The sequence below is a fragment of the Onychostoma macrolepis genome, chromosome 05 (genome assembly GCF_012432095.1).
Source record: "Onychostoma macrolepis isolate SWU-2019 chromosome 05, ASM1243209v1, whole genome shotgun sequence".
Lineage (NCBI taxonomy): Eukaryota > Metazoa > Chordata > Actinopteri > Cypriniformes > Cyprinidae > Onychostoma > Onychostoma macrolepis.
In genome coordinates, this window is record NC_081159.1 from 3,559,300 (window position 1) to 3,586,686 (window position 27,387).

A 27,387-nucleotide genomic window follows, 5' to 3' on the forward strand; every position below is an offset into this window, starting at 1 on the left:
GGTTAACGTTCGTCTGCATTCAACTCTTGGATCTCCTCTCAGAAAAGCCAAGACTCAAACGAGGACGGTGTCTCTCACCTGGGATGTGAGAGAATACGTCAGGACTCACAGGTAGGGATTTGAGGCGCACCGAATTCGCGGCTGTGTGTAACAGACCAAAGCAGGTTCCACAGGCTGAGCAGATTTTCACAGTGTAAAAGATTCTTCAGACTTTTTACGAGTATGCTTTTAACCCCTGATACACAGTTTTACAAAAATACCTCAGGCGGTGAGTTGTCACACGGGAAGTTCAGCATTAAACTCTTCGTAAACACAAGACTTGAGAGAGTGATGCTGCGACCTCTCAGCTGTGATGGTTTCTACTGACAGAAAAAGGTCAAAAGGTGCGAGAACACATAAGCCGACAGACTTTGGTCTTCCTGAAGATGGATAAAAGTATATCCAGGTATATGAGCAGATGATAATGTTTGGATGGATCACTGAACACTGCGAGTTCGAGGTCTGATCATGTCCACTTTGCTACTAATGCTTTGCTGCATCTGAACATGGAAACAGATGTCAAATGAGGACTGTCTTCACTATTGTTCCTGTATCAAAGAGACTGTAACCTTCAATGCCACACAAATCCAGACAAATACTGTTCTTCAAATGACTACTTTTAGACATTATTTTGCTTTAAGACACTGCTTTCATGAACAAGGTGGCACCAACAAGTCTTGATCTGAACAAACCATTGGGTAAAGCATGGCCTGATTATAGCTGTGAAGGAAAACTCACCTTGATGTCCCGCCAAACCCATATGACTTACTTTCTTCTGAAGAAGACAAAAGTATGTGCTTAAATGAACAGAATTAGTAAGTTTGTTGAGCAGACTCAAAAGTATAACTTTAGAAAATCATAAAAATTAATAAGCCTTAGGATTCATGCAAAATAACAGCTCTCCTACGCATTTCAGGTAGTTTCAGATATGCTGTATTCAACCCAGCTGACTACACATGAAAATGCCACTAGTTTAAAATAACACTTGACTGTGCTGAGATATAGTCCGCCTAAAGATCAAAATTCTGTCATCATTTACTCGCCATCATGTTGTTCCAAACCTACTAGTCTTGCATAGCCAGACCTTCAGACCGTCGGCAGAAGGTCTAGGAACCTTGGCCGCTTTGAATGGCCAAGAACCACCCAAGAGGCCATATGACTGACAGGTAAAGCAACCAATTACATTTCGTTTTGTGCCACGTCATGTTTAGGGGCATGGAAATGTCCCCACAATAACAGACCAGTGTGTAAAACTCTTGGATGTATTTTTAAAAATTCTATGCCTTTAACTTTAAATTTCACATACTTTTGAAAATCCAGCGTTTAGTTGAACCTGATCAGCTCTCATCGTCACAGCTGTAAACATGACTGCTTTCTTCTTCCGTGGGGGGGGTTTGGCATCACGGCATCTTTTTTCTAGGCGGAATGTTTAAAAACGCGACACACATATCTCCCGGACATCAAATGACGACTTTGAAACTCCTGAAGTGTTTCCAATTTCGTGTGCGATATGCATCAGATATTCAGCCAACGGTCCATGGGCGAGACATCTGAGGCTGAAAGCCGTTACACATTGAGCGAGATGAGAAAAAGCGAGGTGAATCGCTGACGAACAGTGCTTTCGCACCAAGCGCAAAGCAATTGATCGCCTTCTGCTAATTCACGCCTGCACGGTAGGTGGCGCCAACCAGCAAGGCATTTTTCCTCAGATGTGCATCTCATATATGGTCCGTTGCTCAATATGCATTATTAAATTATAGTGGTGTGAGCCTACACTGGTCTCATGGTTCGGTTCGATTACGATTATCATGTCATCGATTCGGTTCAATTCGATATCACGATGCACTGCATCCTCAATTTTCAATTTTACTTCACATGTATACAATTTTGTCAATAAATACAAGCAGTCGGATATACGAACTGAACCTTTCATTTTACCTGCTCAAAGAAAACACGCTTCTTGAATGTATCAAACATCAAACAAAACTCAAGTCTGGGCACAGAAGACAACAGGAGCATTTAGAACAAATACACAAAAGTAAATACTAAATAATTGGTACTGACAGGCGTTAACAGCTCAGGGTGAAAACAGCTGACATGGTTTCTCAAGTTAGTGGTATTACCCCCTGCATATTTATTTGTGCATGACATGATTTACACACAGCGTGTCTTCTCCAGGTTGTGCTTACCAGGTTGTTCATAAAAGCCAAAATGTGCCCAGATGTCGGCTTTTCAAGTAGTTGGAGCATTTTTAATTACGTGCACATACGTCTGTTTGCTTTCATATTTCATGTATAGATAAATGTTTCTAATTTTTTTCCGATGTAATGGCAGGAGATATAATCCCGTGATTGACAGATCTTGAGTGAACGTGCGCACGTGGAAGAAAACGGACAGTGCTCTTCAGATCACATTCAATGGAGAATTAATAGAAATTATATTCTGTATAAAGAACATGTGAAAATAAATCTGTCCTCAGATACCAGTAATAAGAATGCATCCTCTTCTCTCTCACAGAATACATTTCTTCGGTGTTTGTTCACACTGGTTTTGGAAACAGCGCCACCACTCTCACCCTTTTGTGCAACAGTAGCTGCTTCGGGCATGTGATCTTAAATCTAATTGGACGCCCCCTTTTCGTTGCTTTCTTTCTTCTGTTGAACATAAAGTAATATTTTCAATCGTAATCAAACAGTTTCACTACCAGCATTTTTCAAAATGTCTTTAACCGAAGAAGTAAGTAAGTCATATAGGTTTTGAACAACATGAATATTCATAAATTATAACAAAATTTTGATTTTTGGGAAAACTATCCCTTTCAAGGTGTTGTTAGCTAGTAGTTAACTGTGGCATTATTAAATCTATACTTCTAAAATAAAAAATAGTTCAACAAATTAAACCAAAAACAATCTGATGTCCCTGTATGCAAAAGATCACCCAAGACATTATGCTAAGCTTCTCCTTTTGTGTTCCATGGAAGTCACATGGGTTTAAGTAAATGATAACATAATTTTCATTAGGGATGTGCGGGGTCTAGTTGACTAGTCAACTAAACGGTACAGCTCCTGCTAGTCGACACTGAAAACAACAGTCGATTACACGAGAGAGAAAAAAAACATGATTTTATCATTCAAATTACCATCATTTTAATGTTACATTTAAAACATTTTAAATAAGTTAAAATAAAACTTTTGAAAGAATACATATCAAAATATTTAAATATATAAATATTTTTAAAAGCGTATCTGGGCGGAAACTAAATTTTTACCTCAAACCTCGCATGCGTTTGGCGAGCTCAAAATGACCACGTGAAGAACCAGCAAGGTGTGGGATTATTTTGAATTAGAAGGGAACAGAAAAGTTGTGTAAACCGTGTAATGTCAGATTGACTTACAATAACTCTACTGGAGCGATGCGTAATCATATTCAATACAGGCACGTATGCGTTACAGGGCTTGCAAAATCGCTAGCCCGACATCCCGGGGCTATTGTGTTTTCCAGTCGGGCTACCAAAATGTATCACCGCCTGCCCGACGGGCTCCTTAAATACAGATCTCCTGCGGGTCCTTAAAAACTCTTAAAGTGAGTTGTATCAAAATTAAGGCCATAAAAAGTTTTAAATACGTTAAATGGTATAAGAAATGTCTTAATTATAATTTCAAGAGGTCTTACAGTTGGGGACGGAAAGACAAGAGTCGCGATACGGCAGGATTAAACTTCAAAAGGCAATGATGTCATTGAATAAATAATGAGCGCGGCACGTTTAAAGTCAAAACGCGGCGCAGATGTCTTTATGTGAATGTATCTGAAGGGAACCGACTGTCTTCAGAAACGTGTCGTTGGCATTTTAATTTCATTTTACCTATAGTTCCTGATAAAGCAGCGTTTATGAGCTCTGAGCTGCTTTGTGTACAGCGTTTCCGGGGAAACCGCAGTATTTCAGCGCTCCTAAAGCGCCACCTCGTGGCAGAAAATGAATTTGCATTTCCAATAAGCCTTTCTTACTGTTTATGGTCAGATCAATGCAAATATCAACTCATGTTTTTACACAGCAAACACATAGAGTTGTACATGAGAAAGAAGTTGATGTGCCTTCTAAAGATCTAAACAATTAAGACAGTAATATTTATACGTTTTAAATTAACATAATAATTTATATGCTTGATTGATCCCTTTTCATAAAAACTGTCTATAGCCTGAAACGCTATTGTATAAGATTTTTGTTTTTGTGAAAACTTGTATCTGAACTGCAAATCATGTAATTTTATGGCTCAAAACTGTATGTTACCATAGACACTGTCCAACCGCGCTCATTCTGTGTTCATTTTACTTGTGCAGCTCTTAAAATGGGTCATAAATTGCCTTAAATATATTTTTAAAAATTCTGCAGATACCCTGTAAATAGTGAAATAAAATTCCTTCCTTCATATTTGTTGATATTTGTGTATTGAAAATATTTTTGATTGACATTTAAACTCCTATCTGATTTTCTATATTTAAAAAAGATAAAAATAAAATAAAATAAAATAAAATAGTAATTTTTTAATTCGGGCTAGTTAAATTAATTTTCGGGCTACCAAAATCTGAAGAGTACCTGCCCGAAGGGCTATCAGGTATTTTGAAATTTTGCGAGCCCTGGTTAGCTTGGAGGCTAGCCAAAGCCAGCAAATGTCAATCATGTCATACACTACAACCTGCCGCTGCGGTCCGCGATCCCATCCGCGCCGTCTATTCCTCTAAACGAAGACCCTCTTCGGTGGTGGTGCGGGATTTCCAGGCTCTTTTCGAAACGTTAACGTTATATGAAAATGAAGAATTGTCAGTCTATTGATTGATTTTCCATTTCTGCATTGCTCCAGCCGATCTGAATAAATAAGCTATTCACTGGTTTATGTTGAGTGTATGCTCTTCCTTTTTTTCTGTTTCACGACCGCCTAAAATTAAATGATGATAACGCGAGGCAAGCATACGGCATAATCGTGACCTGTTTTTAGCAGAATTCATTGAGGGATTTGACAGTATGATTCAAAGATTAAGTATTTAAAGTATAGGCTGTTATATAGACACACACAGTTTTTTTCTTTTACCATTTTTTGGGGGTTTCTAGCTTTTAGACTAGTCGACTAGTCGGATACAAAACTTCCGTTTAAACGACAGTCAAATTAGTTGTAGCGCACATCCCTAATTTTCATTTTCAGATAAACTATTCCTTTACGAACAGTTTGTCTGCACTGATTCATGTGGTAGTATATGCATAAAAGACACACAGATGCTGAAAATGAATATGAATGTGAATATTAAAATGCAAAAGAATATAAGCAGTCATCAGGGCCCTTGCAAGTTAAGCTCCAAATCTCAAAAAAAAGTGCTTACTCACCGAGGCTAAACTGCACTTCCCACAATTCTCTGATGTGTTTTTAATTTGACTGCTGCTACAAATATCTGAGGCACCACATTACGCAAGAACAAAAATATAAAAGAGGAAAGAACATGAAAAGAATTCTGTGAACAGAATAACAGGCACATCAGCTCTGTGCTTCCTCATCACAGCATGGCTAGGCTTTGGGAGAGCAGGAGAGATTGAATTTGGGATTGACTTGTGTTTTCTTTTTCCGGGGAAGCGTTCGAGTCTCTCTCTGTCGCCTCCAAAGCCATTATGCTGATATTCATGCTATTTATTCCCCTGCCTGGTAACAGCTCTCAGAGGAGCCATGTTGGTCTTCATAAAAATGAAGTGCTTTTGTCTGTTTATTGACTGTTTTAATAAAAAAACTCAAATTTAAAGAGTACTACTGACACGTAATCTTAGCCCACTGATTCTGTCTCTGACTCATAGTACTCTCTCTCTTTCACACAGACAACACTTAGCCTGTCTGGCCCGGTTATACCCTTTGGCAAATGTACGAACACACATGCACACACAAACTCACACCAATCTGATCTAATCCAAATGGAGTGGTGAGGATTTCTAACCTCTGATAATGAATGTAATTTCATTTTTATCCCAGGGACCTTCCCTAAGCTGTGCCTGAGTGCCTGAGCTCGGTAGATGTATCTGTCTTTCACACATATGCACACACACACACACACACACACACGATGCCATGGACTTTCTTAGCACTGGGACCGATCAGCACTAGTGGCAAACAAATGTGTGTGGGTTTTTTTTTATTTTTGTTTTTTATGACCGATGACAATACAGACATTCCAGAGAGCAGGATGGTTTATGTCTGAAACAAATAATATAAATAAGTTACAGCAAATAAATGACACACAAATATGCTGAATTTAAAATATACAGTTGTTTCATACATTTTTACTCTATACATATTCAATTTAATTATTTCACATGGAATTGATCTTACTGATATAGTAAGCTCGAGGTAACTAGGAATTGCACAAGCTGAAGATCTGATATGACTGAACACCTGAGAAGAGATGATGCCAACCCTTACAAGGACCTCAGATGATGACAACACCGAACCAACATACAAAACTACCAAATTTTCCTATACGTTTGATCGCAACGTATAATCGTTGCTGTTAATGGTGTTCACCGTTTGTTTGAATACATCATTAACTGCATGATTTTTACTGTACATTTCTGCCATATGAACATCACCTTTACATAATCACCACTGATAAACTACTCATAAATGTAATGTAGAAACTTTCATTTTCTGTGAAGCTGCTTTGCAACAAAAGGCGCAATACAAACAAACGTGAATTGCTTTGAGAGTCTGTGCTCTTACAGTCTACTGGTTCTGTAATGCGAGATGCGTGTGTAGGCAGATGAGGGAGGAAATACAGAAAAACTCTCAGTCCCTGAGCCCTGCCGGGTTCCAGACAATGCTGTTTTTGGTAAGAGAACCAGAATATATTGCATATCTTGAAATTTAAGCAACTGGGCTTGGCTCAATGACCTAGAAGGAAACTCTCTCAAAACTTGCACACAATGCAAAAAACATGAGACTTGTGTTTATTAGGGCTGCCTGCTAAGGCAGGAATCACCATTACTTTTGCATATATTTATGTTTTTTGTTCAAAACCCCTATTGTATTAAACTGAACTGATTGTGCTGCTGATATGAATGATGCCTCGAAAATAGTGCAGCTCGCTGAGAAGTGTGCTATTCTAAGGAATCAGGCCTATGATTTCCACCTGGAAGATGATAAAACACGTAGAAAAAAAAAAAATCCTTAGACTTGCATTGAAGGAGGGACTCGAGCTATATCTAGAGACCAGAATATCAGAGACTTGCAAGTGGGCTCTTTTGACTTGCGCCAGTAAGCAACCACCTAGCAACCGTACGGCAATGCTCTGCCAACCACCCAGAACACACAAGCATCATGCCGCCAATTTCAGAACTGGAAGACAGCACTAAGACTCTGTACAAAAAAAGATAGTCAGTTCTATTTTAGGCCTTTGGCGCTGAGAGATAGTACAAGAAACAGTGCAGAAAAGATATAAATGACACAAGCAGGACTTGGACTTGCATCGCTCACATGAAAACCACAGCTCTGACCTTTTGTACTTTTTAATGACGTCAACAGATAAAAAGACAATGAATGATTAAATTGGATGAGGTTTGGGTTGAAAGAAAGGTTAGGAGGCTGAGGAAGAAACTGATGCCTTCCATCTTTTCATTCTTTCTCTTTCACTCTGTAAACAGAGAAGCTTGCCAGGCCACATTAGCGCTCTCTCCAGTTTCAGATTATCACGATGGCAAATTACTCACAAACACACTTTTCAGAGGAATTCAGGTACAAAGAGAATCTACACAGGATATTGGACAGAAGAATAGGGCATGGAGGAGATGATGAGAGTCCTCTGACTTGTCTTAAGTTACCTCTCTCACTCTCTTAATGTTCAGCGTATTGTTCTACTGTGATTATATGGTTGGGAGTTTGGGGACGCAAAGCTACTTTAGACAATTACACACTCACTGAATATTGAAAGTAGTACAAGCGCTCTGTCTCCCTCAGACACACACACAGAGAAAACCTTACTTTCATACGCACACACTTACTTTCACTTTCAATAGGGAATGCCCACATCATTTAGACTTCTTCCAATGCTCTACATACAGAAATCCATGCGGATGTAATATACATTTCAGTAAATTTTTCTTTCTTTTACACACAGCCTCTAACCTTCCCACACACCTAAAAACCCATCCTGTTAGATACAAACTAATAGAAGAACCTGTGTGTAGGCATGTACAGTATGTAGTTATTTCAGAACAGTTTGGAAAGAAACTTGGCTTACTTTAAACCTGCTAAGTACGGTTTGAGATGAGAGATGGGGGGGGGCAGAGAGGATGATTCTCCTCTTCTTGTAAAGGCTTCAGGGAGGCGAGCGGCAGCTCAAAACTAAAAGATTTTGACTCTGATCTATAGAGACGCGAACGAGTCTTGAACAATGATTTTCTCTCTTTCTCAATTTCCCTCACTCTCTTTTGCCTCCCTCTTGAGAGAGACCCATACAGGCTGATCTTCAATCTTGCCATCTGCTTGTAGGGATACTTACAGGTTAAGCCCTGGGCTAAACTTCACTCTACCGCACAGTTCTGGACGTGCTTTCTGCTCTAACAAGAGAGAACAGGTTTAACAGAGAGGGAAGATCAGAGACAGAAAGAAGACAGTGAGTGAAATTTAGAGAGAGTGCATGCCAGAGAGCTGTATGACAGCAAAAAGACAGGTAGAGAGGGAGAAGGAGGGATGCAAAAACGGAGGCAGGTGGAAAAAGAGAAGTAAGCAGAAGAGGAAAGACACACAGAGCATCTGACTGCAAGTGGTAATAAAACCAACTCTCCTTTCCTGCTTTCTCACTCTTTCTCTCTTTGTACCATCCTTAATTACCTCTCTCAGGAATGGCAAACGAGTAAACAGCACTTAAACAGCCAGCTGGGAGAAATAGAGAGATATGGAGAGTGGAAAGAACTTGGAGCAGTTTAACAGCGCGTGGACTGAGGAGTCCGTAAGCGTATGGTGACATTACAGAGACACAAATGGACAAAAACAAAACATCAGCACAACAATAAAAGCTAATTTTTAATAGGAGCCAAATAGGTTTTGCGATTGTCAAAGGCCTTATATCTAAGGAGAAGGGTGGCAGATATATGAAAATGTTGATGTAAATAACATAATGCAATTACTGTATGCAATTTAATACTAGAAAATACGACACTGATACAGATTGCTAAAATGACACAATATAAAACATAATTATATAAAAAACGGCATTAGGGCTGGATTATTCGAATATTCATTTGGTGGGTTGGCATTCGATTTTCAATTTTGAGATTCGAATATTCTTCTTTGCTTTTTTTTTTCTTGAACACCTGGCATCCCCTGCGAAATGGTTCTCATTCGTCCTTGAATATGAATCGCCCGTAGTGAACGTCGTGAATGTCATGATTCAGTTCATTTGGAAGAGAAGGCAAAAATGCCGAAGACCTCAGCTGTGTGGGAGCACTTTAAATTGAGTGAGGACAAGACAAAGGCATTGTGTCAAATATGCGATTTGAAACTGGCCTACCACAACAGTGCCTCAAGTTTGAAAAATCCCCTGAATTCTGTAAGTAGTAGCCTATAGTATATTGTTGGTGTTAAAAAAACAAGTTGCTTTTATCCGCCATGTTAATCAGTAATTTTACACATGATAAAAACGTGCACTTAATTTGCTTGGAAAATGCTTGCGAATACGGCAGTCATAAAATTGTAATTTTATTTAAACTGTTCATTAATTAAAATGTGTGTTGCCGTTATTGAAAGTATGCTACCATGTTCATTTTTTATTACAGTTAATTTATCTTTCGTTCTTCTTTTATTTAAATAGCCTACCCTTTACAGTGTCAGTAATTACTGTGCTGCTAATTTCTGATTTGGGAGTGATTTGTTTGTTAGAAAAATGTTAGGCTGCTTTATTAGAAGTATTGCTCTTAACAGACCTGTGTGTTTTGTATCACTAGTGCAGTGTCTGTTCTCAGAGCATTAAAGCCCTGCCTGCGTGAGGTGCACCACTTCCAGCTCGCGGTGTTCTGTAGTTTATTAAAAGTTTATTAATTCTGAACGTGTCACGTGTCGCATGTCCATATTGCACCAAAATCCGACACTACACTCCCTTGGGTCCGAAGCAACACACCCGCCATGCGTGAAGTCGATTGGATGAACAGTTTTTCGACATCATAAAATGCTCAAAAAATGGTATTCGGATCAGCCCTAAATATACACACATAAATATCAGTCAGTCTGGCTAATTAACTAATTAATTCCCGTTTTGTATATAATTATGTTTTATATTGTGTCATTTCAGCAATCTGTATCAGTGTCATATTTTCTAGTATTAAATTGCATACAGTAATTGCATTATGTTATTTACATCAACATTTTCATATATATATATCAAAATTAGATTATACAATAATATAACATATTCATGTGATGGCAAAGAAAAAAAATCGTCAGTAGCCATTAATCAAATTTTCCGAGTCACATGATCTTTCAGAAATTATCCTAATATGCTGTTTTGGTGCTCAATAAATATTTATTATTATTATTATTATTATTATCATCATCATCAATGGTAAAAAACACTTTTTTAGGATTCTTTGACAAGCAGAAAACTCCAAAAAACATAATTTATCTAAAAAAATCTTACTGACCCCAAACATATACTATCTAAAAGCAATCTAGTTATTATGAGTAATCCAAGTTTGTTCTGAAAATTTGTGAGACTATCAGCTTACCTCATGAATATTAATAAGGTGATGTAACTGACTTGTAGAAAAGGCAGGTAAGTGGGCGCTAGTCATAGCAGAATTACCGCTTGAGCCTTCATTTTGTCCTCTTACCAATGCAACTGGTGCACACCAAGCTAAACAAAACTCTTAAAATAAGATGAAATTATACAACACCACTCAAACAGTCATCAATCATTTCACAAGGTGTATATTAAATGCTGCTTTGTACTTTTAAACAATTGCAGTCTATTTACTTGGCTACATAACTATAATTGGCTTCGTACCATCACTCCTAACGTTTTAGCAGACCCACTCAAAGCACCGGTACTTTAAAGAGGTACCAACAGCAGAACTCCGAGTGAAAGCAAATATCACAGGTCTCCTCTACTGCACTTACGTAAAGTTCCCCAAAGATTACACCCCTTTCTGCCTCCTAAAGCAGAGGCTGGAGAAGAGAGAGCGGAGGAGAGAGGGAAAGGTAAGTGCTGTAGGTTTGTCTTATCAGGGGAAAGCAGGCGGGGATATCTCTGAGGCCTCGGGGTGAAGGGAAAAACGCTGCTGCCATTTCACCCACAGAAAGTAAGAGAGAGAGAGAGAGAGGAGTGAGAAAGGGAAAGAGGGGGGCAAAGAGACAGATGGGTTGTGGCACACACAGCAGCGCCCGCTGTACCCTCTCCAGTGCCCCTCTGCCATAATGAATAACATTATGGCTGCATGAAATGTCACCGGTCCCACCCCACACCCCCCCCAATCCCACCTCTCAAGACGAATAGAGCCTCAAAATGTCAGATGTGCATCAATATCATTGTGAGCGTGTGTGTGTTTCCATGTGACGCAAGGACGTAGGTGTTCGCAGAGGTGCATTATTATACAAACACACAAGGATGTGACTGTCTCAGGGACCGGTAAAGTTAGTAGAAATGCCAAGAGTTTATCAGAAATTTCCATGGATGGCACAAATCATGCATTACAATCTCCATGATATTTAGGATCATCAGCCACTCCATGAAACACTGTCACAGTTTTATGTCAGTGTTCACAACATCAAAGGTCATTTTGGGGAAGAGTATGTTGTGCTGCCAAACTCACAACATTCTCTTTTTATATGTGGTATATTGATCATTTTGTAGATCATTTTGTTTTTTTGCAACACATCATGGCTCAACAAAAAAAGCATGATCCACTGCCGTGGGACCAGCATGACACCGCTGATAGAACTTGCACGGTGAAAATTATACATTAAAGTAGCAAAAAAAAATAAAATACAGAAGTAGTGACAGATCCATCAGGATTTTGGATTGTGGAGAAGCGGGATTTAAATGATCTGAGAAGTCCAGCATATGTCACCAGAGAGAAGTCTGTTGTTTTCACCAGAAGACTGAGTTATGACATCTTGATTAAACATTAAGAAGTCAAAAAAGTAAATAAATAAAACATATACAGGTGCTGGTCATATAATTAGAATATCATCAAAAAGTTGATTTATTTCACTAATTCCATTCAAAAAGTGAAACTTGTATATTATATTCATTCATTACACACAGACCGATATATTTCAAATGTTTATTTCTTTTAATTTTGATGATTATAACTGACAACTAAGGAAAATCCAAAATTCAGTATCTCAGAAAATTAGAATATTACTTAAGACCAATACAAAGAAAGGATTTTTAGAAATCTTGGCCAACTGAAAAGTATGAACATGAAAAGTATGAGCATGTACAGCACTCAATACTTAGTTGGGGCTCCTTTTGCCTGAATTACTGCAGCAATGCGGCGTGGCATGGAGTCGATCAGTCTGTGGCACTGCTCAGGTGTTATGAGAGCCCAGGTTGCTCTGATAGTGGCCTTCAGCTCTTCTGCATTGTTTTTCTCCACAGCCCAGTTAAGATGCTTCTGACGTTGTCTCTGGTTCAGAAGTGGCTTGGTAGCCCTTTTCCTGAAGACGTTTGAGCGTGGTGACTCTTGATGCACTGACTCCAGCTTCACTCCACTCCTTGTGAAGCTCTCACAAGTGTTTGAATCGGCTTTGCTTGACTGTATTCTCAAGCTTGCGGTCATCCCTGTTGCTTGTGCACCTTTTCCTACCCAAATTCTTCCTTCCAGTCAACTTTGCATTTAATATGCTTTGATACAGCACTCTGTAAACAGCCACACCTTTCAGTAATGACCCTCTGTGACTTACCCTCTTTGTGGAGGGCGTCAATGTTCGTCTTCTGGATCATTGCCAAGTCAGCAGTCTTCCCCATTAATGTGGTTTCAAAGAACAAGAGATACCCGGAATTTATACTGTAGGGATGGTCATTAATTGAAACTCAAATGTAAATATTCTAATTTTCTTTGGGATTTTCCTTAGTTGTCAGTTAAAATCATCAAAGTTAAAAGAAATAAACATTTGAAATATATCAGTCTGTGTGTAATGAACGAATATAATATACAAGTTTCACTTTTTGAATGGAATTAGTGAAATAAATCAACTTTTTGATGATATTCTAATTATATGACCAGCACCTGTATATATGTATGTATTAATCACTCACTCACAATAACATCTATAACATGCATTTACTACATAAATATTTTATGCAGATTATGAAATAAGCAAATAAAATAAAATATACCAATGAAATAAATGTTTTATGAACTTTCAAAAATAATTTATAAATCTTTTTTATGGAAGGGCTGAGAAAATGTTGACAGGGAAACAAAACCTGAACTACTGGCAACTACATTCTATATGGTTTTCATAAATAAGTTGCCATGACTTCATTAATGAAACTGTTTGTTTTCAATCAAAACTATTCATTAGAACAATACACAGAGTGGGTCGTTCATCTGGCCAACAACAGAGAGAAACGGAAATTGCCAATGAGAGGGCGTGAATCATTCAGAAAATACTCTTGCACCATGCAGAATGTTAATTTGTTTCTTTCTATTTTAAGTTGTTCACCAAGGAAGCTTTTATGTTGTGAACAGAAGCATTATTTATCTATTACTGTATCGCAGGCGTACAGAGAGCAGTGAGGTCACGCCAAGCAGACAGACCATCTGACAGAACTTATGCCAGGCAAAGTGATGGAGTGATCTAGTGCCAAGATGAGCTGTACACATATACACACACACACAGCGCTGTGAGCGCTCCACCCAACTCTGAGCAAAGTCATTTAGGTCTTAACCGTGAGTGTGTGTGTGTGTGTGTGTGTGCGTGTGTGTGTGTGTGTGTGTGTGTGTGTGTATATCATGGTGCCAAAACTCAGCAGGACAGGCAACATGTTGAGAAGTAATCACACACTGAGGCCTGCGGTTAACGAGAGCCTCGATCCATCACACACACACACACACTTTAGTAGAGCCACAGTAGAGGTCGGTGCCTTACGGACAACCATAGACACACACAAGCCTCATAAATATATAAAATGCCATACCTGCGACATTTCACAGTCTCGGCTTCCGGCGCTTTAAAATGCTTTGCAGGCCACCACACAAGTGCTCTCTAGAGGAACAGAAAATACTGACACATGAAGCGGTCTTCACCACGGCACAATGACTTCACGGTGTTAGCTTTGACACTGCTGCTTGGAGGGCATCGTATTTTGTTTTAATATTTTCAGAGCTGGCCTGAAAGGCTTATCCAGCGCTCTCTCTACGGTAAAATAATTTGAGAAACATTTCATTTCCCTGAAAATGGAGCGGCTTCTTTATTGCCCTCAGAGCTTATATTTGATTACAGATTACAGATTTCATCCATCCTCCCTCGTTTCTGTCATCTCATTACTCGTTTTTCTCCTTCGCATCTCTTAAATAGATCATTGCTTATTTTATTTCTATTTCCTCTCAACTTATAACAGCTCGTTATGCTTTTCTTTAGATGCTCTGCTTCACTCGACACTGTCATCTCTATCCGAGGTCATCAGTACGACAGAGTTCAGGTAAACACTGACAGAATCACACTTCCTCCCAATTTGCATAATGAGGCCTATTTGACTCTAATTATCCTAACAAGTAGCATCACCCCTAAGCCTCTCATCACCCTCTTAATGAGCGTTAATTATTCCATCTACACAAACAAGAGCCACCTCTAACACCTCCAGTACCCTCTTTTTTCCCCTCCTTCACTCTCCCTTTCTCACATCATCACAGGAGAAAGAACCAAGCCCAATCGATACAGAAAATTGGCGTAGCGAGAAAGAAAAAGAGAATGATAGCCGACCAGCAACACAAAAGTGCAACTCTAATTTCCAGAGCCAATACCATATGGCTACAATACATCCAAAAGGGAGCACGAGAATATGTGGAGTCTAGCTGGCGATAATGCCAATAATTTCTCAGGAGTTCTGAGGGCATGTATGTGTTAAATGAACTGCTGGCCGAGAGTCCTTAATGACAGCGAAATACCTTCCGGCAGCCTGCAAATCGACAGAGAAATGGAGGCGAAAACAAGTTTTCTAGGAAACAAAAGAATAAAATAGAGATGTGCATAAATTCTTGAGTCATAAATCAATTTATTCATGCCTTCTTTATCAGTCCATCCAGTCTTGCTTTTGCTGCCAATTTGTATCACAGTCTGCCTTTCTTCTTCAGTCTGGCTTTGTATTTACCCACATGCCCTTCCCTAATGCAAAAATCTTCTTCACAAAGTCACAGGATGAGTGAATGAATTAATAAAAGTGAAGCGGGAGCCTGTGTGTGTGTTCGTTCTCACCGCTATACGCAAATTCCTAAAGTCCCACGGTACAGTCATGCTCCAATGATCTAATGATTTTTTTCCCCCTCCTCTTCATTCTTCCTTTCTGAATCCGACTGAAATCAATTTGCTGAGATGAAAGTTTTCAATTTTATTACGTTTGCAAAATGGGAACTCGCTAACTGGTCTTTCTGCAGTTGTAATGGAAAATCATTTCGGTCTTAGCAAACTTCTTTCTCTCCGCCTCTGAGGGTTAGAAGTGACAGAATCGCATTTATGTATTTCATATGGGAACACAACAGAGGATTTCTAAGGAAACATTTACCTTTAGACTCCCGAATAACAACGCTTCTTTGTTCGGGGTTATAGAGCCATCTTGGAAGCGGGGCTATCAAAACTGATGAAATTTCATGCAGTCACTTCTAGGAAATCGAAAGGAGAAAAATAGAGGGGGAAATGAAAGAACAAGGGGGGCAGAAAGAGAGAAAGAAATCTTTCCTTTGGGAGTTTCATTGTCTTCCTCTGGGTCATTATCTCAATTAAAAACACAGAAGATAATGATCACAGTCATTACTTTCACTCATCTGCCCCCCTCCCGTCCACTATCCCTCTTTTCTCTCTGGATGCCAATCTGTGGGGAAATATCTTCTTGATTACCCCTCTTTGGCTATGGATTATTAAAAGCACACACTCGCAGCTCTCACACTTCTAGCTGTGAATCTCGAATTTAATCTGATGAATTTAAGAAACAAAGCAAAAATGCACTATTTATTGCTTTACTAGAAAGTTTGTCAGCAAGAAAACCCACCAAGGGGGGGTGTGTCTGTGCGCATAAGCATGCCTGAATGCCTGCACGGCTGTATGTGTTTGTATGAACGAGTAGAGAGAGAGAGAGAGAGAGAGAGAGAACAAGCGAAAGAGATTTAGGCTTCACAGTCTCCCTAGAGCAAATCATCTCCCTGGTGTCAGCCAACCCTCAAACATATGGGCCCCTTGCTTGGCCTGGCTCAGAGACACGGCCAGTGTGTGTGTGTGTGTGTGTGTGTGTGTGTGTGTGTGGCAGGGCAACTGTGTTTGACAGCCTGATAGTCTGACAGTTTTAATAACACCTCTGGTTTTGTTACAACTGTTCAGACCTACGGTTGAGCCCCGAAACACACAGATATCTGCCCTCAGACGCCGAAGGGAGGGGAAGCTGAAGATGAGAAATGTTTCACAGTCAGTTTTTTCGCACAGCTAGGAAAATGAGCTCTAAGCCCTACTTGGAAGACGGTCCTTCGGTAAACATCCATCTGCTTTTGTCAATTAAGCTCCTAAAACTCCCTGAAGCAACAAAAACCTTTCATCCCACAGATATATCAATGGTGTCGTTGAGAACAGGTGCGTTTTCAGGCCTTCGATTGCAGACAAATTGCAAATTTGCTGTAACTCACTCACAGATCTGTCTCCTCAGTCATCAAACACTGGCACATCACACAGACACATGCACATTATAAGCTGTTTTCTGCTTCTTGCTTCCATTCCTCATATGCTGCGCAATTCGAACAGTCCATCCTACTGTATGTCAGCAGTTCTGTAGTCTAAAAGAAAAAGCGTAAATATATCAAACAACTGGCACTTTCGTAATCATACTGACAGCCGCTAACCTGCAAACACTGCGCAGTTCTCTACAAACACAAATCTGCAAATATTCCTGTGGATATTGCACCGTTCACCGGACACAATTCCATGCATTCAAACCACATGCTGTCTGAACTTGAAAGTGATGTACTCTTTGCATGCAGTCCATTACACACAGCAGTATGAGGCCACATTTGCAGGGAAGGAGGCTGGGGAAAAACCAGTAATGATGATGATGATGACAGTTTCAGTGCTTGATCAGCAAGTGCTGTCTCCAGAGTCAACATCTCTGATACCATCCAAGCCCTCGCACACTTGAACAAACTTGTCATGCCTCACGTTCTTCAACACATACATACTTTCTAATTTTGCAATCCCTCACACTTTCTGTCTGTCTCTATCTCACCCCCACAGCCTAATTGTTTGTTTGTATGACATGTCCAGTTTCAGACTTGCTGGGATAGTGTAAGTAAAAATAGATGTGAAGGCCACTGTGGGTCCTCAGCTGGAGAGGATGAATAAAAACAGCACGCTGCTGGGACACAAGTCTGCTCATTTCATCACTGTCTCTTGCTTCTGTGGACAGTGAAAATAGGGTAGCTCACCTTTAGCACAGCAAAATATCTTTGTATGCATTCAATACCCACTCAAATATAACAGTACTGTTCTTACAAACTATTTAAAAAGGCTATTTTTAAAAAAAAGGAAATGCATCTGTGTTACTCAGCACATCAGCTCATTTAACAAGCTATTATAAATTAATGACAGAAAGAGAAAATACTCCAGCGAAAATAAATTAAGCTTACTTTCATTTGCACATATTTTTTGTTTGTTTGTTTTTGACGAGATTGAAGACCTTACGGATAATACTCTTAGCCTATGTAAAAATATATATAAAAAAAAATACAAAAAAAAAAAAAAAAAAAAATATATATATATATATATATATATATATATATATATATATATATATATATATATATATATATATATGGTATAATTAATACACAGCTAAAACGTTGCACATCACTCTCTCTTCCTAAATGTCCGAGAATAAATGTGCTCGTGTCACTATCATAAAACTGTCGTTTCCACGCGATATGTCGTGCGGTACGCTTCAATCATCCCGTTTCTACATCTCTGTCTTGCCAGCTAACTACATGCATGCATAATTCATGATAAGACTGCAAAACAACAAGGTGAGAAACCAACATTTCTATTATTTATACGCTTGGCACAACAAAACCACACCGCTGCTGTCGCTGCGCGCCACGGTCTCTTCCAACGACCAAACGCACGAACCACTAACCACAGAAGTGTGTGTATTCGTCTATAAATATTTCAAGTGTAAATTAAGATGTTAAAATGGGTCAAATGGAATAGGAAGCAGCCTGCACCAACTTTTTTTTTTTTTTTCTTTCTTTCTTTTTTGCATTCGCGCTACAGACGCGAAAGCGCACCGACACTGGGCTTCATAACAAACAGTTGTTTGAATACATGAAGGATGCTTGTCATTTTTATCATGCTCGTTAAATTTATTCTACACGATTTGCCATATCGCAACAAGTTTTGTATGTGCGTAAATGTTTCTTTACCTCCGTGGAGAGACGCGACGAGGAGCGCTTGCAGCAACGCCATCCGTGCAGCGATCATCTTTGGCTTTCTGTGTAGTAGTGTATTGTTCAAACACGACATTATGAATAGTCTAGTTTGAGAAGTTGTTGAATAAATAACATAATCCTGTGGAAAGTCATGTGATAATGTAACTGGCTCGACGGCAGATTGGCGTTGTAGCGGTCCCCAAAAATCCGTTTCCTTTTAACTATGACCAAAATTCCGTTAGAAACGAGAACCAAACGCCTCACTAAAGTGGTACAGCGTAATTACAAGCCAGGGAAAGTCACTGTCATTGTTCCTCTGGTGCTATTATTCCTTCAATACATAAAGTTTAAAACAAGTATAGAGGTCCGGACCGGTGGCGTTATGAAGTTACGCGCCGCAGAAGTTGGTGATGTTCTCCGCGCGTCCTATGAATCCGTCTCTTGGCGCACGGGAGCGCAAAACCACCGGCGGTCACCGCTGACTCTCTCTGAAATGTTCCCATCGCTCCTGTGACGCTGCTTTTGCGTTAACATGTCTGATTTTTATCTTCGCTTTCCCTAAATGAACTTACTCGCGTAGTTCTCCTGAGACAGAAAGGCTAACAGTCAAGCTGGTACTCCAGCGCTAAGAGCGGGAAGCGCGTGAAGAAGAGGCGAAAATGAGTGACATCTTGGCTAGCCAATGGGGTTGTCCCACAGAACAGGTGCACTAAAAAGACAGCCAATCAAAAGCAAGGAAATCCCCTCATCCCCGCAACCAAGGAGGCATATGGATTAACAAAAACACATTTTCATTTTACAAAACGCAGTTTTTACGCACTCTGTTGTAATGCTTATTAAAGTTAGATAAAGCTTTAGCGCACAACATAAGTCTTCCAAAACCGGACAGTTTGGAATTTAGATGTTAAAGTTGATTTTTGGCTATACAAATATGACTTTGGTTCATATTAACATGCTGACAGACTTTAAATAAATTTACATTTTACCTACTGAAAAACAAAAAAAAAAACACAATTTGACCAAAATTGCTTCGCTGATCTTAGCTGGTTTAAGATGGTCTCTTGGCCAGCTTTAAAATGCTAAAATCCTTTAAACCAGCCAACAGACCAAATACCAGTAAACCTAGTTAAACCCAGGTTGGTTTAAGCCGTTTCCTTTTTCTACATTACACATTTTTCCAGTATATGCACTCCCTGGGAATCAAACCTATGACCTTGACTACATAAAAATAAAGTACTTCAGGATATATTTTAAGTATGAGAAAAAGTCTATATAGTGGGAACCTCAGCATGAGTAAGTGTGAGTCTCTGATCAAATAGAGGAGCAACAGGGACCCCTAGTGAGGAAGAACTGAATAACCTGTCTCTGTGTGTGGTCTAAGTGGCTCAAGCAATGCAAGATTTGAAATGTCTTCCCACCTTCCTATTTTTCATGCATTTGATGTTTTTACTTGTAAATCTACCGTAAAGAAAAGACCATAATATCAAAACATTAGTTAATGTTGTCAATAATGTTGTCTTGTAAATAAAGCTGAGAACTTTGAAATCCACCAAGACAAATGCATCTTTTTTCCCCTCTTTTTGGTTAAAGGCAAAACTAATTCATTTAAAACGAGGCCTGTTAACTCCTTATCTACCTTTTTGATGATTACAGGAGCTGTATTTTGACCATGCTTTTATTTTTTCTTTGGCAGGCAAAATATTTCCAGCTATTGAGTGCCTGAATGATGAATGCAGCAAGTGAATCCGATGCATCCTGTTTCTTCCCGAATCTAATCGCCAGGCCCAGCTTTTGGGATCGATGTTTTTTGGCCCAGATTTCTGAATGCACTGCATTGTGCATTTAGAACAAATACCACTGGCACTCTTGTATCTCTCTGTCTCCTTTTCTTGCCTTCGTACCCTCTATTCCTCTATTATGTGCACGCAGGCACACACTAGCATCATCAACCCCAAGAGACCCCAGCACTGATAACCTAGTATATATTTTTCACACTTAAACGTGTCTTCAGGAAGCCATTCATTATTAAATCAAATATTTGTTTAATTTAGGGAAAATTTGCATAGTTTGGAGAAACATTGCAAAATTGCAAAGCTGCATTTAGGGTTGTGAAATTTCACCAATAATTGTTTTGATACAACAAGCAACCATTTTGAATTCACAACAATTCAGCATTCAACAAATTCCAAACAGTAAGGATATAGTCAAGAAAAGTTGATACATTTCACTATTTGACCATTTTAATACTCATATCAAATCTTAATAATAATATCAATTCATATAAAAATATACAATTTTATATATATATATATATATATATATATATATATATATATTATACACTTGGACAAACAGTCTCAAATTTATGTAGTTTTAAAATTGTAGCCTTTTCCCCATCACTAGCAAGCTGTGGAAGTTAATATGCTAATTTCCCCCACCAAATATGTTGTTGTGATAAATTTCCAAGTGTCAGAGTTCAAGAGAACATATACAAATTAGAGGGTGTTTGCTTTGTGTGTCAACGATAATAAAAATCACAATTTCTTCAAACTGATCTTTAAACCACTTTTTTTTTTTTGGACTCCATTCATCATCTTGGGAGACTACGTAATGACCAAGTTAACAAAAACTGCTTTTATTAAGAGCCGTTTGTGATGACTACAACGATTTCCTCAAATAATGTAGGCAGCTGTCGCTGGAGGAAGCTCACCTGGCCTTAGAGAGGACAGCAATCAGCAGAATCTGCAAAGATCCTCATTAGAACAAACACACACACAAACACTATTGTCACAGACACACACAGAACATGAGCCCCGGCGCAGAAAGGCAGCTCCATGCTTGTTGAACCGTACCGCATATATTAGAATCTCATTAACAGTGGGTGAATTGCAGGGCTCAGAGGGCATGCTAGCAGGCACATCGCTGGGGCGGACAGACCAGCAACACTGTGTTACACACCACAGGCTCTCATAGCGTTCATTAGTTAGTGAAACAAGCCATCGTAAACTCAAACGACACCAGCATCCCAATTACAAAGCCTATATTCCAATTAAGAAAGGAAGCCACACACAATTAAATAATTAACTGATGCAAATGAACGCCATCATGTAGGCCATCAAACCAATTGTGTTTGCAGTGCAGCGTGCAGCACTTTTGGGTCTCCGGTGTCACATAACGAAGGAATCAAAATGAATATTACAAAATACCCTCAGAAGATCGTGCTATGCAAATTAGCTGCGGTTCATCACGTAAGCAATGATTGTTAAAACACGTTATCTCGGCCTTTGAAATAGACGAAATGCAATCGGTCTTTGAAACAAACGCTTTTCTTTCTCTGCAGAGAAATGAATGTTTTCCTGACTGAGGGCCTCCAGCCCTTTCAGGATCTCTTACAACCAGATCAATTACGCTCTTGAAAAGCTGTTGTTTAAACGCGCGTCTCCTCAGGAGATGCAATTTACCACTGAGCATAAATCAATGCCGACGAGAAGGGCTAATTCAAAGCCCTCATTTGATGTCAATTTGGCCCTGACCGTGGTCCGTTTATAATGACTGAATGTGTTGGGAGTATATTACCCGGAACGGAGCCACAAAGCGTGTGCAGTCATAACTTCCTGGTCTCTTAGACATCCAAAGCACATTTCCATATTGCGCCTGTCCGGAATCGTTTGTTTACTAGCCTCTTTGGATGAAATACGGGTGTCGCGAGTCATCAATCTGCACACGACTGGAGGTGCGAACGTTTCTTTGAACTGCATCTCGTATTCAGAGAAACGTCGAGTACTCCAGCATCTCACGAGGGAACGCTCGTCTGAAAGAATCTAGAAAACGCAGCCAAATCCTTTCCCGTATTCAGCACCAATCTGTTACTGGCTCCTCTGAGATCCATAATGATAAAACAGAGAGTGGAGACAAGAAGCAGGACATGACCGATAAACTGGCACGCGTCTATTATCTGTAATTCAAAGAGAGGGTATTTCAAACTCAGTAGAATTTGGAGCAGATTGCAGGTCTTTTGTAAGCATTCAGAAATTTGGAGAGTCCTTGTCTGGCGTGACGCATGAATCAATGGATCATGGATCAATGTAGAGTGCAGAGGTAAAAGATCAAAGGTTAAAGTGAAGGAGGAAAGATTGAGAGGGTGTCACATCAATGCTGAAATGTAAAGTGAGGAAATATTGCCTCTAAAAATGGAAGCTGGTGACATAATTCAGTAACGTGGGCTATTTATGAGAACACCTAGTCTGGCAGTTTACCATTTTTGTAGCCAACAGAGACACCACTGAAAACAAAGAAAAAAAACTGCACGGCCTAGTGATTCCAAATAAAGAACATCATTATGACGCATACAAAAAATGCTGGAACACAGTAAACAATGATCATATTTAAGAGCTGAGCAGATGAGAACGCCAACTTGAAGTCGTAATTCTGAGCTAGAAATGAGTTGGGGTCATGTCAATTAAAGATTTAACGAAGCAAATTTGTTATTGATTATAATTAGTTGTAATTGTGACATCTTAACATCACAATTTAGGCATTCAGTGTTCTGTTGATCAAGAGCAGCGATTAAGCTTGCCAGACTACACTATTGATTTTGCTGGTTTATGAGGAGACAGATTAACCAAACAGAGAGATTTCCAAACAGAGGTTTGCAAACTGTTTATTCACACGCAAGCAGCTCATGATCCGGTGTTTTCAGTGTCTCACAAAAAACTGCAGCGAACTCCATCTCTGTGTGTACTGTGAGTTTACTGCGCATTTGGGAAAGCGATGTGCACTCGGCTCACTTTATTTGCACATTTTAAATAAATAAACAATAAAGCTTGATGATTTGAAATGTTAAAAGCTTGAGGGTTGGAACGTGAAGAATTTAAGGCATAAATATTAGTATTACTTGTAGTATAAAATAAATTGCAAATATTCATTTTTATTTACTTTACCATTTCAATGTACAATACATTTTTGTCCATTTTTATAATTAGACTTAAAACTAATATTATTAAATATTCTAAAATCATCAGTGTGAATGAGACACTATCACAACTAAAAAGAGGTTTGAATCCACTTTGAGGTTAAACTACAAATGTGTTGTTAAATAATTGAAACATTTACTTGAAATACCCCCTGAATTAATATTTGATGTCTACAGGGTTTGGATGACAAAAGGGTTTGGAAACCTATGCTCTGGGGCAGAATGAAAAAAAAGACACGGATAAAGCATTTAATGTGAATATTTTACTCTTCATTATATTTAATTAAAGCAAAAAAGAAATATAAATTGTCAAACAAGTGCATTTTACTCTAACGCACTTAAACTTGTCATTAAACCAATGAGATTTCACTGTGGGCGGGACTATCCAGCATTATGCCGTCAAAGTAAAACCAAGCAAGCAACCAAATACCCTGGTTAGTATAAAAATCGTGCTTCCTTGTCAACATTTAAATCCCTGCCTCAAATCTATTATTAATAAGACTTATACTTTTATCATAGTTTTATCTGTGAGTCTGCAAACACTATCCCATCCGGTTCCACTTCAGAGTTTTTCCCCTCTGTGTCAACTCATCCCACATAATCTGAATAAAACATTCTGTTAGGCTTTTAGGTCTAATTCTGCCAAAAAGTAAGCCGATCAACAAACAAGACCCCTGAGCCGAGCGCCAATCACTGAAATAATGATAATGCGAATAATAAACAAGAAATAATAACAATAATGACACACTTCCCATGAATCTGCTGTTAGTGGGGAGTGTCAGTGAAGCGTGATTCAAGCAAACATCTCACTTGCCAGTAGATTACCCTAGAGAAAGCATCCCACCTGCAGAAACAGAGAGAAAGAGGGAATAGGGAGATAGATGGATTTATTAGGAAGAGTGTAAATATTAATTTTGATCTCGTCTCACAGTGCGCAAGGACTTAATTACCCTCATTTGCATATAATTGCGTCCCGTGGGATGGCCCGCAAGGCATGACTCACAGAGCGAGACGTTGTTTTGGTCGTTGTGGTGACGAACGATGCTCATCAGTCTGGCTAAAACCTTGCGGTGTGATGAGGTGTGTGTGGAGGAGTCCGACTGAGCATGCTCAGTACACACCAATGAATTTAAATGAAGACCGGCCCATTCACCTTCTGTCCCGTGCCAGTTCCAGCGTGACACGTGCTGATTAGCAGAGCTCTGTAAAGTGAGATTGAATTATGCAAATAGAGTGATTTATAATACATCCAATCTGACTGGGCCATCTTGCAATCAAGCCTGCAATTCGCCGTTTTACTTATTTACATGCCTCTTATTCACCCACCGGCTTGTTTATGTGGATGTGTAAATCAATTCAGGAGCGTCGCGCAGATCTATATCTGTTTGTTCGTTTACTTCGGAATATAAACATTTACTTTCCTCAGTTGTTGTACGTGCTCGCACGAAGCACACAGGACTATTCCTCAATGGCACATGGAGCATTCATGCATTCAGAGAGAAGAACGGAGAATGTTAAACAAGCCTTCAATCACCTCACACACATACCCAGTAAAATCAATGGGGCTCGGTTTACAAAATGTCTCAAAAAAGGCTTCCGCCACCGAATCCCATGAAAACACCTTCTCGACACGAGGACTTTGGCCGATGGAGCTGTTTAGCTAATGAGCCGAATTTAACACTCGGTAATAATGAAACTCAAGAGTGAAGAACAAAACACATTGAGGCCTAATCCAGAAACAGCCTTCACACATTTATTCACAGCACACAAAGATCCATTAGTGGGTGCCAGGAATGTTATATGACTGTTGGATGACCAGAAGGAGTTGTGCTCACAAACGGAGGGAGAATAATTGTGCTAATGAACAGAAAGGAGGGATGAGACGCAGACGAGTGTGTGGCAGATGGCTACGACGAGCTGCAATTAGAGAATGAGGGACTGACTCTGTGTGCTCATGAAAGCTAAATATCGCTGTATCTGAACAGGTTCAGACAGAATTTACATACAGATGATTGTATATAAGCGGACACACACACACGAAATCATACTCAAACTAGGCCTCAGGATGCAAAAGCTACAGCTCATTTATGTGGCAACTTGTGCATTTGCATGCAAACAAATCACCCATCTCTCATCAGAGAGAAACAAACGTCAATGAAACTGTCAGAAAATACTTTAAAACATCTGAGATGTGGGGTCTCGGTCTGTTCAGCATGCATGGAAGCGTTTTGAATTTGGATTAAGGTGAAACAGCGCTCCAGAGCCAGGCAGGTAGCCTGTAATATGTCTTTTGCAGCTCACAGGCACAGTGTTCAATTTCTGACCAATGCATGAAGTCAAAAAGAAATCATGTTCAACTGCTTCTAGTGTATGACAGAATAATATTTGATGGGATGTTACATGGCCAGGAAAATCTGCTGCATGCAGAGCATGGCTGCTGGGCGACAAATCATTACTTCACTTTTTGTCAAGAGTGCGACAGGCAAGTTTTTTTATTTTTTTTTAAGTCTCTTATGCTCACCAAGGTAACATTTATTTGATCAAAAATACAGTAAAAACGGTGATAATGCAAAATATAATTACAATTTAAAATAACGGTTTTCTATTTTAATATATTTTTAAAATATCATCATTATTATTAGCAAGCATTATACCATTATATCAGATTTCAGTGTTACAAGATCCTTCAGAAATCAAGATTTGGTGCTCAAGAAACATATCTTTGTAATAATCTACATTATTACAATGTTGAATACTTTTTTTCAGGATTATTTGATGACTAGAAAGTTCAAAAGAATAGCATTTATTTGAAATCGAAAATTAATTCACTTGTCACTTCTGATCAGTTTAATGCACCCTTGCTGAACAAAAGCATTAATTTCTTTCAAACAAATAAATCTTTCTGACCCCAAACCTTTGAATGGTAGTGTACACTGACCTGCTTTGCAACTAACCAATAAAATGATCAGTATAAAATTATACATCAGGGCTCTTGAACAACTTTCTTTGGTGGATTATTTAAATAGAAAAGTAATAATCCATTGTCCTGGTTAAGGTCGGGCTGTTTTCAAACTTAAACATTAAAAAATCCATATCATTGATGATGATATCAACCTAAATATTGGCCAAGTTAAAAATTATTATATAGCCTAATGTTGAATTGTTTACAGATGGAAAAAGAAAACTCTAATCTTACTCATTCTCTCTCTCTCTCTCTTTCTGATAATTATCTTATTCAGTGAAAGGAATGAGCTTATATTTGTCCTGTAGCCTATGTAGCCAATTTAGACTTTGTGGGGATAAACCTCCAAATATGGATGAGTGCTGTTCTGGGGTGCGTTTCCCAAAAACAACTATGGTCACAAGTTCAGTCGTTACCAATAGAGTTCAATGGAACTAACGACCATAGTTAGCTAACGATGCTTTTGGGAAACTTACCCCTGGTTGACATGCAACTTCATGTCGCGGTAATTCAGATCAAAAGCGCAATTGCGAGCGTGATCTTGATTTTATTTTTACAACAATTAAATAAATAAAAGGTTAAAATTAAGCAACTTGCATTGTAAACACAACATTGCCGGTTAGCTTGTTCGTTTTGCCCAGCTAACAAAGTCATTTCCAAACAAATCTGCAGAGCCGATTATTGCTCATGTCCTACCAAACACACAGTAGCTGTGTTTAGTTCCTGAATGAATCGGATTGTGGATCAGTATTTTGAACGAGTCAG

The 27,387-nt window shown here is 39.1% G+C and overlaps 1 protein-coding gene across 2 annotated transcripts in view; it reads right to left on the reverse strand.

Annotated features, from left to right (window-relative positions):
• Window positions 1-19,307, reverse strand: part of si:dkey-215k6.1 (transmembrane protein 132C) — a 223,020-nt gene extending 203,713 nt beyond the window's left edge. The window contains exons 1-2 of one of the 2 annotated variants that reach the window (XM_058775909.1): window positions 18,683-19,307; window positions 16,901-17,047 (exon numbers count right to left, since the gene is read on the reverse strand). In XM_058775909.1, coding sequence (XP_058631892.1) covers window position 16,901 — 1 coding nt within the window. In that variant the 5' untranslated portion in view covers window positions 16,902-17,047; window positions 18,683-19,307. The remainder of the gene's footprint in view (window positions 1-16,900; window positions 17,048-18,682) is intronic. The other variant, XM_058775908.1, reaches the window with a different exon arrangement.
• Between the last annotated feature and the right edge of the window lie 8,080 nt (window positions 19,308-27,387).